General features: G+C 42.2%; 1 protein-coding gene across 2 annotated transcripts in view; it reads left to right on the top strand.

The window, feature by feature from the left end:
• Positions 1-2,685: 2,685 nt before the first annotated feature.
• The window catches only part of prex1 (phosphatidylinositol-3,4,5-trisphosphate-dependent Rac exchange factor 1), a 95,328-nt gene continuing 83,380 nt past the window's right edge, over positions 2,686-14,633 (top strand). Inside the window, exon 1 of one of the 2 annotated variants that reach the window (XM_033629024.2) lies at positions 2,686-3,196. In XM_033629024.2, coding sequence (XP_033484915.1) covers positions 3,053-3,196 — 144 coding nt within the window. In that variant the 5' untranslated portion in view covers positions 2,686-3,052. The remainder of the gene's footprint in view (positions 3,197-14,633) is intronic. The other variant, XM_033629025.2, reaches the window with a different exon arrangement.

Here is a 14,633-nt window from a genome sequence, read left to right as displayed (position 1 = left end):
CTTAATGCACTGAGCACATGTTACGTTTATTTTCTATTCCCTTTGGTTACCTTACGTGTCCTTTTGTACTTTTGTGCATTTTGAAAGAAAAACCCTGCTGAAGGAAAAGTTTTATCTTATGAAATATGAATGAAAGAGAGGTGTCGTGGAGTTTTTAACCTATCATGTCTAATTGTGTGACTCACTTTTTATGACCGTGCTTTATGCACATTGCCTTTTTTTGGAAGGAAAAAGTACATTAAATATGCTTCAAAGAAACTCCATACAATCAGTCATACATTGTATCCTATGTTACTCCTCTGATGTTTGATCATATTTAAAGATTTGCCATGTACAGAAGCGGAGGATAATATGTAAATATATGATAGTGTAAGGCATTTACAAGTTGTCTGTTGCATTCCTCATCTGAGTTGGCGAGGAAAGTTATGTATGTATGCAATTATGTGTGGGAGCATCACAATGGGTATTGAATGTAACATGCATCGATTAAAACTATTATTGACATTTTAATTTCTCCCATTCCTAATATCTGATTTTTTTGTTCACAGGATGTCTATGAGGAATAAAATTAAGTTCCACTTTTACTTTTTTAATACTTAATTGATATTTTTACCTCTAGAAGCAGCTGTATATTTAGATCTCAGTTACTTTCATTAGTAGGAGCCAAATTTATCCTTGAATAAAATGCAAACATTTCAGTTATTCTTTTATGAATATTTGCAATGCAAACAGAGTGAATGTGGCCTGTGGCATTTTAACGGTGGTCTGGTGTATGAGTACAGTGAAACAAGCCAGATATTAACTTGATAAAACAGTCAGCAGCTCCGGGGTGAGACCTGTGACAGTAGGTGTGTCTCCATGCCCTGAAGCTCCAATGAAATATTAATGTACTGTAACCGAAAACATTATTTGCACCCAGTCAGTCATGACAAGTCTTTTATGTGAGCTTAAAGGGTAACTACGCCCATTTTCAACATTCATATGTTGATCATATGATCTTAGACAGTCCAAAAATATTAGCAAATATAAACAACTCTCCCAAATCCCAAAACTAAAGTACTAAAACTCAAATTTAAGATGTCACAGTCAATAAAATCTGGATCTGCTCCACAGACAATGAATGGTGAAAGGTGTACTGGATGACACTGAGAGCACCCAGGGGAATGTTCTGTGTATATGAGCTGAGAACACTATAGTAGAATCAAGCTCATTTGGGAACAAAGAAAAATATTTTGTGGGTCCATAAAATCAGCCTCCCATTCACTGTCAATGAAGCAGCTCCAGACTTTATACTTGATGACATCACAAGATTGAGACTTACTTCTCTGGTTCCTGCCTCTGAGGGTGAGTAACTCATGTTCACAAACAGTGACTGAACTTTTCCTGGCCATGGAAATAACATATTTGAATTCTTAATTTAGGTGGTGTTCCCCTTCTTCCCCCTTCTTCATATATGGGTGCACTCATGTGAACACCAACAAGAGCAGGTGTAAACCCTCACACTGTTCATAGAAGTGGTTTAAATAAAAAAAGAGCATTTGACTTCATATTTACACTGAAAATAAAACCATCCATGCTCTAGATAACACATCATTTTCGGATTGCCTGGGGAAAGTGACTCAACATCAAATAGTAGCCGCGAGCAGTCTTATATTAGGCACGAGACTCAAGTGTGCCTGCTTTCAATATATTTAGTCAAAATAGGCACGAGGCGAGTTGCTGTACAAAACTTGTAATTTAAAGTGCTTTCTTTGTACTTGAGCATGTTATCACTTTCATACAGTTCATCACATCACCTGTGCTGAAAGTTGCAGTTGTGCCTGTATCCACCAGAGGGCACCTTCCTCTTAAATTTACTAGCTAACGGTAGCTACAGGTGGTATACTACTGTGACAGGTAGGGGCCTAAACATTTAGCTAATTTACTCAATTAACATTCCTGTTAATATTTAACAGCGTTGTAGGTTGTGACCCTCAATTAAAAGACTTACTCTTCCAAAAAATGTAAGTCAACTTTTCATAAAACCTGGAAGTCTTGTTTTTCCGACCTGTATTTCAGTCTTAAGTTGTTAGCATGTATTGCGTCACGTAGATGGAAGGATGCTAACATTTGAATTGCTGTTTTAACATACTATAAGCTAGCATTAGCATTTTGGTCTTATATTTCACTGCTGGAGTCAAAAGGTCAAAAAGAGACAATGTAGTGAGTGTGGGACTCAGTTTAAGACTTTATGATGTGCATTACAGTCTTTTATTTCACATTTTAATACATTTATAGCGGTGGTTGATGAGGTAGGTGTACCACTAGGAAGTTGGGTAGATTACAGAGAAGGAAGTGGGTGTACTCTCCTATATATTCCAATGGCTTTTTGTCTGATAGTTACGTATAATGTAAACGGCCAGAAAAATGTGTGGGTATACTCCATATATATCTCGCTAGTGTACCACTGTTTATATGGGCTCATATTGTGCTGAAGGCAGTCCCCAGGCTGAATCATTTCAGTGCAGCTGTCATTTTTAGCCTTTATATTGTTTTCTTTTGAGCTACTATAACAGGGTCATTGTGGCACTTCATGAGTTTACTTAGTGATATATTGTAATAATATTCTGTGGTATACTCCAGTAGCTAATGTAAGCTACAGTGGCCGCGGGTACAGATGTGCCTGTGGCCGTGTTGTTTGTTTGTGTACTCATTGCAGAAGTGAGCTGTGGCCCCAGACTGAGTGTGTCTCAGGCGCTGGGTCCCTCCTCCTCCTGCTGCTGCTGCTGCTGCTCTCCGCCGTGTCTCCAGCCTGAACTCATCTGCTGTTGCATTGCTCGCCCTCAGCTGGTGTTGCGACCACACAGCCAGGCTCTCCGCTTGTTGTTTGGTACTTTTGGCGAACTTTATCTCCGGTGCGTGTAGTGCGTTGCGCATCACTGCTCTTGAGGGTTTCGGGGTAAAACTTGCCGCTGCAAGATGGACTGAAGAAACAACTCGGCAAAGTGTGGATACTTAGAGAAAGAAGAGTAATTGTGTAGAGAGCCACCTCTCTGAGGGTTGAATTACCATCATGGAAGAGGACGACGGGCATCATGAGAACGGTATCCACGCCACCAAGGACTCGGACAGACAGCAGAGGCTCAGGCTTTGTGTTTTAAATGAAACACTCAACACCGAGAGGGATTATGTTAGGACACTGCTTTTCCTTCAGTCGGTAAGTTTGACATTACCTTTCACGTTGCCTGTGTTCACGTTCCGCTCTCTCATACACGGGCATCATCACGCCAAACTCCAGTCACAAATCTCTCAATTCAAGGCTGCCTTTCCCTTTGACTGACACACGCGTGTCGCACGTTGTATCAGACAACTGGTGACATTTTATGAAATGACTACAGGCTACAGTCTCCAATTCGGCACGGATACAGCACATTAAGTGGCTCACGGTGCAAGATTAAAATACATTTTAATATTGTCCCTGCTGTAGCTTACGGGCTGGATACGAAAATAAACCACCAGTATTTCGTATTGGGTTTGGTGTGATGCTCTGTACGCACGAGTAGCTTCTCTCTTTGTATCTCAACTTTTTAATCTCATGGTATTGTTATATGTAAACAGACTGAAGGGTTAGACACACCTCGCGACTGTGGTTTATAGCTTTTGTTTGCTGCATTATGTGGTTCCCTTTATACAGACTCTTAGCTTTATTTTGAGAGAGCAGCCTGTTGGAGATGTGTCTAACTTGCTGCATCTTAGCCTCATGTGATCAATGAAAATATCAAGATAATGTCAGAAATATGTTCCCTGAAGCATGTGGTTTTCTTTATGAGCAAACAAGAGTGCAGGAGGCATTATTCACACCTCTCTATTGTGTGCTAAAGCTTAGGTTCAAAACAATCAAAGGAGAGCCCAATCTACCCTGGCTTTGCAAATAAATAGATATTCATGAGCATTCAGCACCACCACACCTCCTCTCTCCAGACAGAGATAAGGAGCCATTTCAGCACAGTTACTTATTCACCCATTGCACATCAGCTGCCTTTGATGAATGGACGTCCTGGTAATTTTACACGCTCCTTTCAGTCACAGTGCGAGTGTAGATGGCTCCCACCCGCAGGATACGATTCAGTTTGTCACTTCTCCTTGTCATTTTTCGTTGTCTTTCTCCTCCCCTCATCCTTGCTTTGTCATCTGTGGTGCTTGCTCAGCGCAGGTGGTTTCTGAGTCCAGCTGAGTCAAAGTCAGTGTGCGGTTAAATCCAAATTGACTGCATTTAATGGACAGCAATAATGTGACTTTATTTATGCTTTACGGCTTGCTGTAGGGAATCCCGGTCTTTTGTTGTCCCTTCCACAACAAGGTCAAAGGTCAGGGTCAGCTACAAAACATAGGCTAACCCTTAAGCTGGTGGGGATTCAGGCTCTTCTTGTTTGCTTTGCCACCCTGCTGAATCAGAGGTTTCAAAGGCAGCTGTTGATTGTTATGATTTTTACTTGCTGTTTCTTATGAACATGCTTATGATTCTGTTCATTTTTCAATTTCAGCATATGGCAAGCATTTGTCAAACATGACCATGGTTCCCTCTTTCTTTTGTGCTGTCACGTGAACTTCCTCAAAGTTCTTGAAATAATTATGTTCATCTGTACAGACAGTTCACAGTAGCCCAGTGTCACAAAGATACTAAATGATCATACAGACTTCAAGTCAGTGATCCATAACTTTCTCCAAATTATACCCACTTGATTTAGCTTCAAGATGATGCATGCAACCCAAGCCTGGACTCGTTTACTGAATGAATTTCAATTCTACAACATTTGGGGTTGGAATCTCCGTGGCGCTGTTTCCTTTCTCAGCTCAACAAGAAGCAGCCAAGGCTTATCTTCTGTTACAAGACAGACCAGGCAGCAGGGGGACATGCTTTGACCTCCTCACCACCAAACCCAGTTCCGACATAATGATAAAGACAAAGCCCCGATGACTTATCAGAGAAGTCTGGGAGCTTTTTCCTGTGAACATCTGAAAGCTGTCAGTGCCATAGCCCTCCACCATGCTCCTCCCCATCGTCACAATCAATTGGCATGTCTTGATTCAAGCCATACGGTCATTGTATAGCCAGAGGGGAGTTAGGCTTTAGAGAAGTCCTGTTATCACCTGTGTCTTTGCATACAATGCCCTTTTGAAGACTGAGGGCTGAAGTCACATGGAGTTTCAAGATGTAGTCCATATTTTTTTCTCAGTATGATAAGGCCATAGTTTTTTGTGGAATTCATAGTAAGCTGCAGATGGTATACTAACTCTTGCACATTTGCAGTTTGATAATAAATGCTTCTCCTGGTACAAAATACAATGAAAAGGATACGCCAGTTATGTGTCATTCCTCTGTACTGTGTAAATGGCAGTTTTTTTTTCCGTCATCTTGTGAACGAGTGTTTCTGTAGGCTGAAATAGATGCATAAGATTACTCTCATTACTAGTCATCTTCACATATGGGCATGTACTGTGCAAACAAGACTTGATGCCAAAGCATGCTGCTCTGTATTAATGTAGCCTATATGTGAGGGTAAATGTATGTTGTGCATACATTGAGGCCACTCCAAAATCCACTGAATCTCCTTATGGAGGACTTTGTGGTATGGGGTTCAGTAGCTTAGCTTAGATTGCTAAGGGAGTACACTAACAAGAGAAAAGAAACATCAGTCTGCTCCACCGACACCAATCCCCTCCCATGCTCTCTGTCCAGGGTCCAGCTTAGCCTGCCCCCCTTCCCTCAGTGGGAGCCGAGGCTTTGTCACCATGCAGCTCACTGTGGTGTTGATAAGGGAAGTCTGGCTGTGGGAGCTCAGAACATATGGTTTCAATAAAGATATAGAGTAGTTCAGGGTGGGGGTGGGGGGGGAGGGGGTGGGGGGGGGTGCATAGTCCCTCCGTGTGAAGAGGCTAAAGCAGTGATGTGGAATGAAAAGTGAGAGTGGTTATCGAATCAGATTGTTCTCTAAGCAGTTATTTGTGTTTCCAAGACCTGTTTTCACATACTTGAGTGTCTACTTTCTCTCAGCCTGCCTCCTTTGGTTCATTTAGAAAACTCCTCCATTTCTCAAAATGCCCTTTGATAATTTGCAGAGAATGTTTGGTATCCTTAAGCCAGGCTCCCAGGAACACCACTCAGCCTTGCTTCTAAATTTTCCCAGTGGTCACTCATGGTATTGCAGTGAAAAATCCCCTGTGGCCCAAAAAGCATTTTCCCCATAGACTGCCGTTATAAAAGAGACGTCTGTAAAACTGTTGATAGGACACCTGGAATTGCAAACAAGGTCAATTGTGACTCTTTCCATTCTGAATTTTGTATATTTGTTAAACTTTCCTTGAGCTGAGACAACGGATTTAAAAATCCATGACATCATCACAATGTAAAGTCTATGGGCCAAGCAGGAACTCCTAGGTGGAGCCAGCAGGAGAAACACTGCTGCGCATATTCAGTAGGCTGCATACTGGCCAAGTAAACCTGGAAGCTAGAAACTTTTATATTGGCATATGTGCCATGCAAGAAATTCCGTTGGACTGAATAAGCGCCATCTTGGGGTCCAGTATCTAGTTATGATTATACATCTATCACTTATGCATCATGTGTGAGTTATACACATAGATGGGGAACGAAAAAGTAAAGAGTAAGAGCTAGACTGAGTGAGGTGTTTTCCCTAGTCAAGAAAAGTGAACTGCACCCATGACTGAAAAAGATATGGTTTGAGGTTGCAATGCTTTCTAGTCTCCTGATGCTGCTGTCCTGTATGTTGAACATCAGTGCAGACTTTCAAGATTTGATTCTGCGGCGGATCTGATACCACAGCGTGACATACTGTTGATGTTAAGATCACTGAAACATTTTCTGCTGTCACACTGGAGATATCTGGACGTGTCTGTGTTTCACTTTTTAAATCCAAAATGCATGACCACTGCCATGTGTTTTAGTACATAGATTTTTTTTCTTCTTCTGTAGACCCCCTCAGCTGCTTTCTTATCTGTGGGCACCTGGCAGTTTTGTTTTCCTCAGTCTCATTGGGGTTTTTCCCCCACGTCCAGGGTAGAAATTGAACAGTAGCAGGTTGAATGGCAGCTCGTTGTTGACCGCCCACATCACTCTCCGTTGCCTGCCTTATCACTGATTTATTTTCCACCTCCCTTTGTGCTCTTCCACAACCTCCTGGATCTTTAGCCCCCGTACAGAATCACTTTTCAATCGCAATGATTGCAAATGACACACAAAAGAGATGGTTATCTGGCTTTGGCATCTCAGCCATTCTGCGTGTCACTCATCCCCTGGCAATTATATCAGTGCCAGTGAGCTCATCCAATGTGCTGGAGGGAAGCATGTAGGGATGGTGGGAGGAGAAGAGGTGAGAGGGGGGTTGGGGGTGTGAAAAGAGGGATTAGAGGATTAATTTTGCTCAGTATTATCATTACGAATCTCCAAATCTATTGATGCTCTGAGGTAGAGTGGAAGCAGTCTCATTCAAACATGCGGATTCCCTCTCAGCTCCAAGTTTGTGGTGATATAACTGCTCTTTTCAAGGTTTTGTTGCAACCAATTCCCTTGTTTGTGTCTGAGCTGATCATTTCTTAGTGCCATAGATAAATGGGGATTTTCTTCAAGGCAGTGCTTTGTTGATTTAATCCAGGCAACTGGATTTTCCCTGTCATGATCCACCAAAAGTAGGCTATCTATGACAGGAATACGGTCAGTGGCGTCATTCCCGGTAGACGTAAGGGATTTTCCTTCCAAACCATAAAAATGGGGGTTTGTCATTTTGAAAGCTGCTGTCTTTTTTTGTTTTGACCACACTGACCTGGGTTCTAGTGAATCCTGTCCAGTTAAGAAAACAGTGGAATCGTGTGGCCATTAAGTTAGTCAGCTTTTGACCTTCCTTCTTGATTTTGAGAAGTGTGAGACTGAAAGCAGGGTGACCGGGAAGGTCTCGTCAGTGCTGTGGGATAATAGGAAACATCTGTGTTTCTTGCCCTCTGTGACCCTTGCTTTGGACCACACACAATTGAAATTACACATCTAATATTGTTTTGTGTTTACATGGATAAATGATATTGTGTTTTGCACATTCATTTTGTAGCTGCAGTTCTTGCCACCTCTTTCTCTATTTTTGCTGTTGTTGACTTCTCTATAAATCCACCTGTAGTTAGTGTTGACAGGGCTCGCAAAGCAAACAGGATGACGCGTGTACATGCATACAAACACATTATCCGACTGGTGCCCAGGAAGACTCACATGCAGGAAACCCGCCTTGAGCTTCCTCTCCAAACTCGAGCCTGTGTCTGCCTCTTTCCTTTCTTATTCTTTTTTCTCCTCTCCATCTCTCCAGCCCTCCCCACTTGGTGGGAAAGACCAGCATTGAGTTTCTCTGGGCTGGGGGGGGTATAAATAGCTTCAGATTCTAACTCTCATCTTGGCCACAGTGCAAGTGGTTTCAGTTCACTGCAACCTCAGCTCCACTGAAGTCATACAAACACAGGCACACATCACATATATAACAAGAGTGAAGGGGAAAAACAGCCCGTGGAGTCCGAACAGCAGGTAGAACAGTTACTGTAGCCGAGTGCTTGGGTTTTGTGAGGGTTTTTATTATTACTGGACTTTAAACTCTGCTCCTTAGAAAGAGATGAGATACAGAGCGTCAACAAGTATATCTTGTAAGTCCCATATTAATTAAACCTTTAAGTGCTGAGGGGGGTATTATGTTGGGACAGAAGCAAAAGAGAGAGGACTAAACATTTTGATGTAAAAATACTGTGTCCTCCTATGCGATTAATCATATTAGATGTTATCTACAAGCTTTTGATTTTTGGTGAGAGTTCAAAACAACTTGTCTGACTTATTTTGTCGGCCGTCTGTTTCCAAAACTAGTGCCCATTTGCACACTAAGACCCGTGGCAATGGCATGACTCTTAGCTGAGGTCAATGATAAACCAGTGTTTAACTTGCCACTGTGCACCCTTCCATCCCACTCTGGACAATTGGTGCCTCGCAGTGCGGCTTTTGCCACAGTTACAGTGCCAGACTCATTACAATGTAGCGTGTTACATAAATGGGGTAAATGCCAGTTTCCAACTTAATCTCAGTGCTTTTTTAAAGTCATGTGTGTTGATAAGCCATTTCTTTGAGGCATAAGACTGCAGTAGGAATTTTAAGAATTCAAGTTAACAAGTCTAAACCACTGTAACACCCGGAGGCATGATGTCAAAAAAAAAACACCACCCTCCCTTCCCCTTCTTCCCTCCACAGGAGATGTTTGTAGATTCTTACAGCTGTGAATTAGCATAGGAGAAAAGCCATGTCTTGTAAATGTAAACTTTGCCATCCTTTTTGGTAAAAAAGGTATCTAATTTGAATGTTGCTCTTTGAGAAGTTCTCAGTTTTGCATTTAATGATGTGAATCTATTCAGGATTGGGCGCTGTTGACTCTGGGGTGTGTGGAGGTAAGATAATCTTGAACCAGAAGTCATTAGTGTTGTATGAGGTTACACTGTGTCAAATATCAGACCATGCAGTGTGCAGGGACTTTACAGATGCACTGTTTGGTCAACAGGGTATTTTTTTTCTGACTGGAACAAACACCAAATAAGGGGCACTACCACTGTGTGTCTGAAAAGTGCTGTGAAGTGCTTGTCCACAGGCTGATATTTGATACAGCGGGTGACCTGGCCTGAATTGTGAAAGCACAGCAACACGAGATCTCTAATGTCCCCTTGGAGATCATGACCCGGACAAAGTTGGTACAAGTACTTTCTCAGGGTGGATACTGGGTGAGGTAACTGTGCAGCATGTTTTTGAGAACACTCTTGAAGGGTGAATGAATAGGATGGATGGATACCTGCAGTATGACTTGGCATGGAGTTTTCCCTTGGGAGCTTCCGATTTGGTTTACGTACTGTGGCAGCAGGCTTACAATGTTTGTTTGCTTTCTCAAATACAACCAGATGTGTGGCTTCTTTTGGGGTCAGAGGTCATTTACCCCGTAGAAAAATGCTGAACAACAAAACAACCGTAGAACAACTTCACACAAAGCTTCTCAAATGTAGTGGATGTGGCAAAGATGTTTGATAAAGCCTGGGTTAGATTACAGGACTGTTGAAGTGTTGCCCGATCACGGCAGGTCACAGTAAATGCCTGTATGCTGTCCAGCCAGGAAGCTGCTCACACGACACAATGGGACAAAAAAGGAGTGTCCGATCACACACTGTCCAATGCAATCCTAAGTAGGCCTTTTGTCTCTCTTGGTGTGGAAGCAATTTCACAAATGTTTAATGAATGTTAACACTATGAGGACTGATCCAGTCCATCTCATTTGAAATGTTTTCCTCCAAATAAAATTGGTGTCCAGTCATCCCGAGTGAAGCAAATGGACTTAAGAACTGTATTTACGGGGTATGTGAGGTATGTGCAGGGGTGGGAGATGTCGCTATGAATGGTGCTTCCTCTCCAGTTCGTTCTGGTCTCTTTTGTCCATTATTTTTGGTCTACAGGCTCAGGTGTACTCTCAATGTCAGTCTCAATATAGCATTCTCACTTCCCCCGAAAGACTGTTGGTATACTTGTTTTGACAAAGCTGAATGAAAAGTGTGTCTAATGATGCCTACTCCTGTTCGGAGTAAGACTGCCAATAGAGCGTGTGACAGCCGGAGTGAGTGGTGGAACGATGTAAAGGTGGTGGGAAGATGCAGGGGAACACTGCTGGATTCACTTTTCTTGCTAATTGTCACAACAATGAACAGACAACTTTACACAGCTGAAAAAGAGGAAGGAGTATGCTGCAATTTTCTTGTAATGATTGTAACTTTGTAAAATTAACTTGAAGATAAACAATTTCACTTAGGCAATTAGTAGAAATCTCTGCCTGTTGATGTTATTTAACCCCACGAGTTAAAGCAGACGCTGACTAACTGTTCACGACAGCTGCTGACAGATTCTTGGGCCCGGTTGCTGAAGGGTTTTTATTTTGGCATTTTTTCAATATGGTGACATTTTTGCCAACTAACGTGGCATGATTAAAGACTTGAGTCATACATGCTTGAGCTGTTAGTGTGATGATTTTGTTCACACATGCTGACAGGAAACATTTTAGGAAATTGCATCATGTATTGTCATGATGAATTACAATACCAAATTTTCAGAGATTTTTGCCTCCAGCTGCGAATTTACGCAACCCTTTCCAGATAAGATACGTAAGAGGAAAAAACAGCTTGTGAGTGAATGGAGCCCTTGTTTTTATGGGGATTTTACTAGGACAGGACATCTCGTTTCATCATGTGATTACATGTGAATTAGTTTCACAGTGTAAATTCCACACTCTGCTATCGCTCTGCTGTATCGTCTCCTGAATTGAGACGGAATTTTATGAATCAAAAGGATCCTAGAAGCCTCACTTTCAAAAGTGGAAACTAATGTGTGTTAGTCGCCTTAGTGGCTGCCAAAACAAGAAGTTGAGATGTAATGTAGGTCAGTTGCATCCCTGTTTTCAGAGCTAGAATAAGACTTTTTCAGACAGAGAGGGCTTTAACTAACTACAGTCTGTGTGTCCATTAATTACTGTTCTCTGTCGGGTTGGTAAATACTGTTTGAGTCAGATCTAGTGGGTGTTTTCTCTGATCTTCCCCCCTGCTTCACCAAATGACCATCATTGTGTGGTATGGGACACTAATTTGGTTCTTTACCACCACTTTCTGTCTGTCTGTGCACATGACTGTTTATGTCTGCGCAGCTGAATGCCAGGTGTGGTATTTTTGGTTTGGTTTTGTTTAGTTATGTCACATATAAAAGCAAACACGTGTTTTTTTTGTTCTGAAGAACACATGTGTACAGGTATTATGGAAAAATGAAAGTAATTGCTAACTGATTGTAGCTTAAATGATCCGCTGTGTTACATGTTTTTCTGTAGCTGGTCTTTGATCTGTCGCAAGCCTCACATGTCTCTGATGGCTCACTCAACACCATACTCACCACACTCTGATCCAGTCTGTGATTCCCTACGTCTGTCGGCACCAAAAAACTCGCATCCAAATGTCCAGATGGCCTCTGCAATCTGGTCCATGATGTTACCTCCTGATCACCACATGTCACCCCTCAACAGGAAAGCCACTTAGAAAAAGGACCCACAGACAAACCTAGGCTAAGTGTCAAGCACTGGTACAGATGAAATTAGGATATTATTTAGCCAAGATTAAAGCTGAACATTCCCTGTGAAGAGAATATGTCATTTCAGCACAAGATTTCACTATAAAGAAACATCAAAGTTAGACCATTTTGACAGATTTATAGTTTGAAGCAGATGTGCAGTTCTGGCAATGTTGTTTTTTTTTCAACAATAAGGGCACTATCTAACACCTGGCACAAAGCAGCATCGTTGCAGGTTTCAGACCAACGAAGTTGTCATTTTCACAGCCAGCGCCCACGTTGTGTAAGTAGCAAATGTACTTGCACCCATCCGTGTGCCCATTGCCGTTTAGGGCTTAAAATGAGGTGTGGTCAGGTGCCTTGTTGGCATATTGCTATTTCAAGGCAGCAGAAAGCAATTGCACCATTGACCAACACAAACCTGGTCTGAAGTTAATGGTGCAGTATTTTACTGTTATTGAAAGGGTGCATTATTTAGATGGGCCTACATAGGCAGGTTCACAACACATGGACAGTCTTACATATATAGAGATACAAGGATGGGTTATGGGTTGGTGAAATAATACATCATTAATAAAGAAAATAATAATTACATTCTTTAAAATGTAAACATAGCAGAGAGTAGAGCAGAGCTGCTGTCTGACTCTCCATTAAGAGAGATGCTTTGCACATTTCCGCACGAGGAACAACGTAAATAAACTGATTATTTCAGGAGCAAAAAATTTAGTTCTGTATCGTTTGCCAAGTCTATAAAGACAGTTCTTAGTTTGGCTGTTTAAATGTCCCACGATATTTGCTGCGGTGACATCACTCTTCCTACTTCTCCAATTTGCCGAATTGCCGTGTAAATAGTGGTATGCCAGGTACAGGCACACTTGGCTTTTAAAGAGAATGGAAGATGACACTCTGATATGTTGGTTCATGTTACGCCCATAATACACCTAGGGGACTAAATACAGCCCCTTTGCCACTTGCGCCTTACTTTGCGCCCTGATTATGTACCATACCATTTAACTAGAAGAAGTTGAATACACCCTAAATGCACTTGCGCAACCATGCACTATAGATCCTTTAAATCGTGTCCTCAGTGTTCAAATGGGGACAGTATAGATATAGACATGTCTTCCAGCACACTAATTTGCATCACAAGCTATTCACATTTCTGTTATCACAAGGGGAATATGTGAGAAGGAATCGGGTCTTGTGTGCTTCTCTGTCTTTTGTGCTTATAAATGTGTGATGAGTGACAGAATTAAGAGTGAGTCTATAATTGTGTGACAGAAGCTGCCCAACAACCTGAAAAAAATGAGGTATCCAAAGGATATTTATAACACATTACTTACGTGCAGCCACTGTGAAAGCAGGAGCATCTAGATAAATGAGGTGTTTAAAATGCCTCTCCTCAGTTTTAAATTCATCGTGCCAACTTGTCCAATAAAAACTGGACATGCTTGGAAGATTTAAATGTTTGCAGCAGTGACACCCTTTGAAAGCAGAATTTTGATGGACTGAAAGGGCTTGCTGAGCCACATCCAGGCTGAGAGATTTTTCACTGCAAGTGTTACTGAAAATTTGTATTTCGCATATTCATCATGTGCATCATACATTCATGAAAGCAACAGAGCCAATGAGGGCTTGATGAGTAGGCAATCTTAAACAGAAAGTCTCTGGTCCAGTGCTGACTGTCTGTCCTCTGTGGTCGAGACACTGTCTCATCCCCCTGTAGTGTTTAGTTTCCGCCCATGTGAGCAACTCAAAGAGCCCTGAAGTTTAAAGTCCTTCAAAGCGGAAGTGAGTGAGAGTGGAAGAAAAAAAAAACTGGACACAACTCAAAGAAGACTTTGTGTTTTGGTGATTGGCTCTGCCAGAAAGGGTTTCTCTTGGAAGACAGCAAGGGACTGGTTGGCGACTGAAGGGGAGCTGAGGGAGTTTTTGGAGGGTTTGAGAGAGATGTGAATTACAGCTTCAGAGAGAAAGTAGTCTGCTAAGGTTTGCTGGGGTCCCTCATTGTGGCAACGCCATGGGCCATTCTCTGGTTCCGCTGCACTCAGGCCACAAAGAGGGGATTTCTTCATTTATTTATTCAATTTCATGCCATGTCGACCCCAAAATGGCCCCCATTCCCTCTCCAAAACTGCCCTGTCCCCCTTTGTGGCTGGCCACCCCAATCCTCTCCCCAAAAAGAGAGACCCTTAATGGATGCATTGTTTTTAGCTTGTTGTTGTTTTCTCTTGGATAAGGAGGGGTAGGGAGTTTGAGGCTGGTGACCTGAGAACTTGCATAGAAAAGTCCTGAATCTGTGGATCTGTGATTCTGTTTAAGGGTTGTTTCAGTAGGTGTGGGAACCGCAGCAAATTGAAAAGGGGCTCTCAGGGCCTGCTGGAAAAACCCTGACAAGTGTTAGAGCTTGTGCTTGATATACGGGGTCTCTTGTGAGATATCTGAATTGAGCGAGATGGCCCAGCATTGTTGCTGA

Source organism: Epinephelus lanceolatus, chromosome 8, assembly GCF_041903045.1.
Source record: "Epinephelus lanceolatus isolate andai-2023 chromosome 8, ASM4190304v1, whole genome shotgun sequence".
NCBI classification, from domain to species: Eukaryota; Metazoa; Chordata; class Actinopteri; order Perciformes; family Serranidae; genus Epinephelus; species Epinephelus lanceolatus.
Note: the sequence above shows the minus strand (reverse complement) of the source record. Positions and strands in the feature narration are given on the sequence as shown.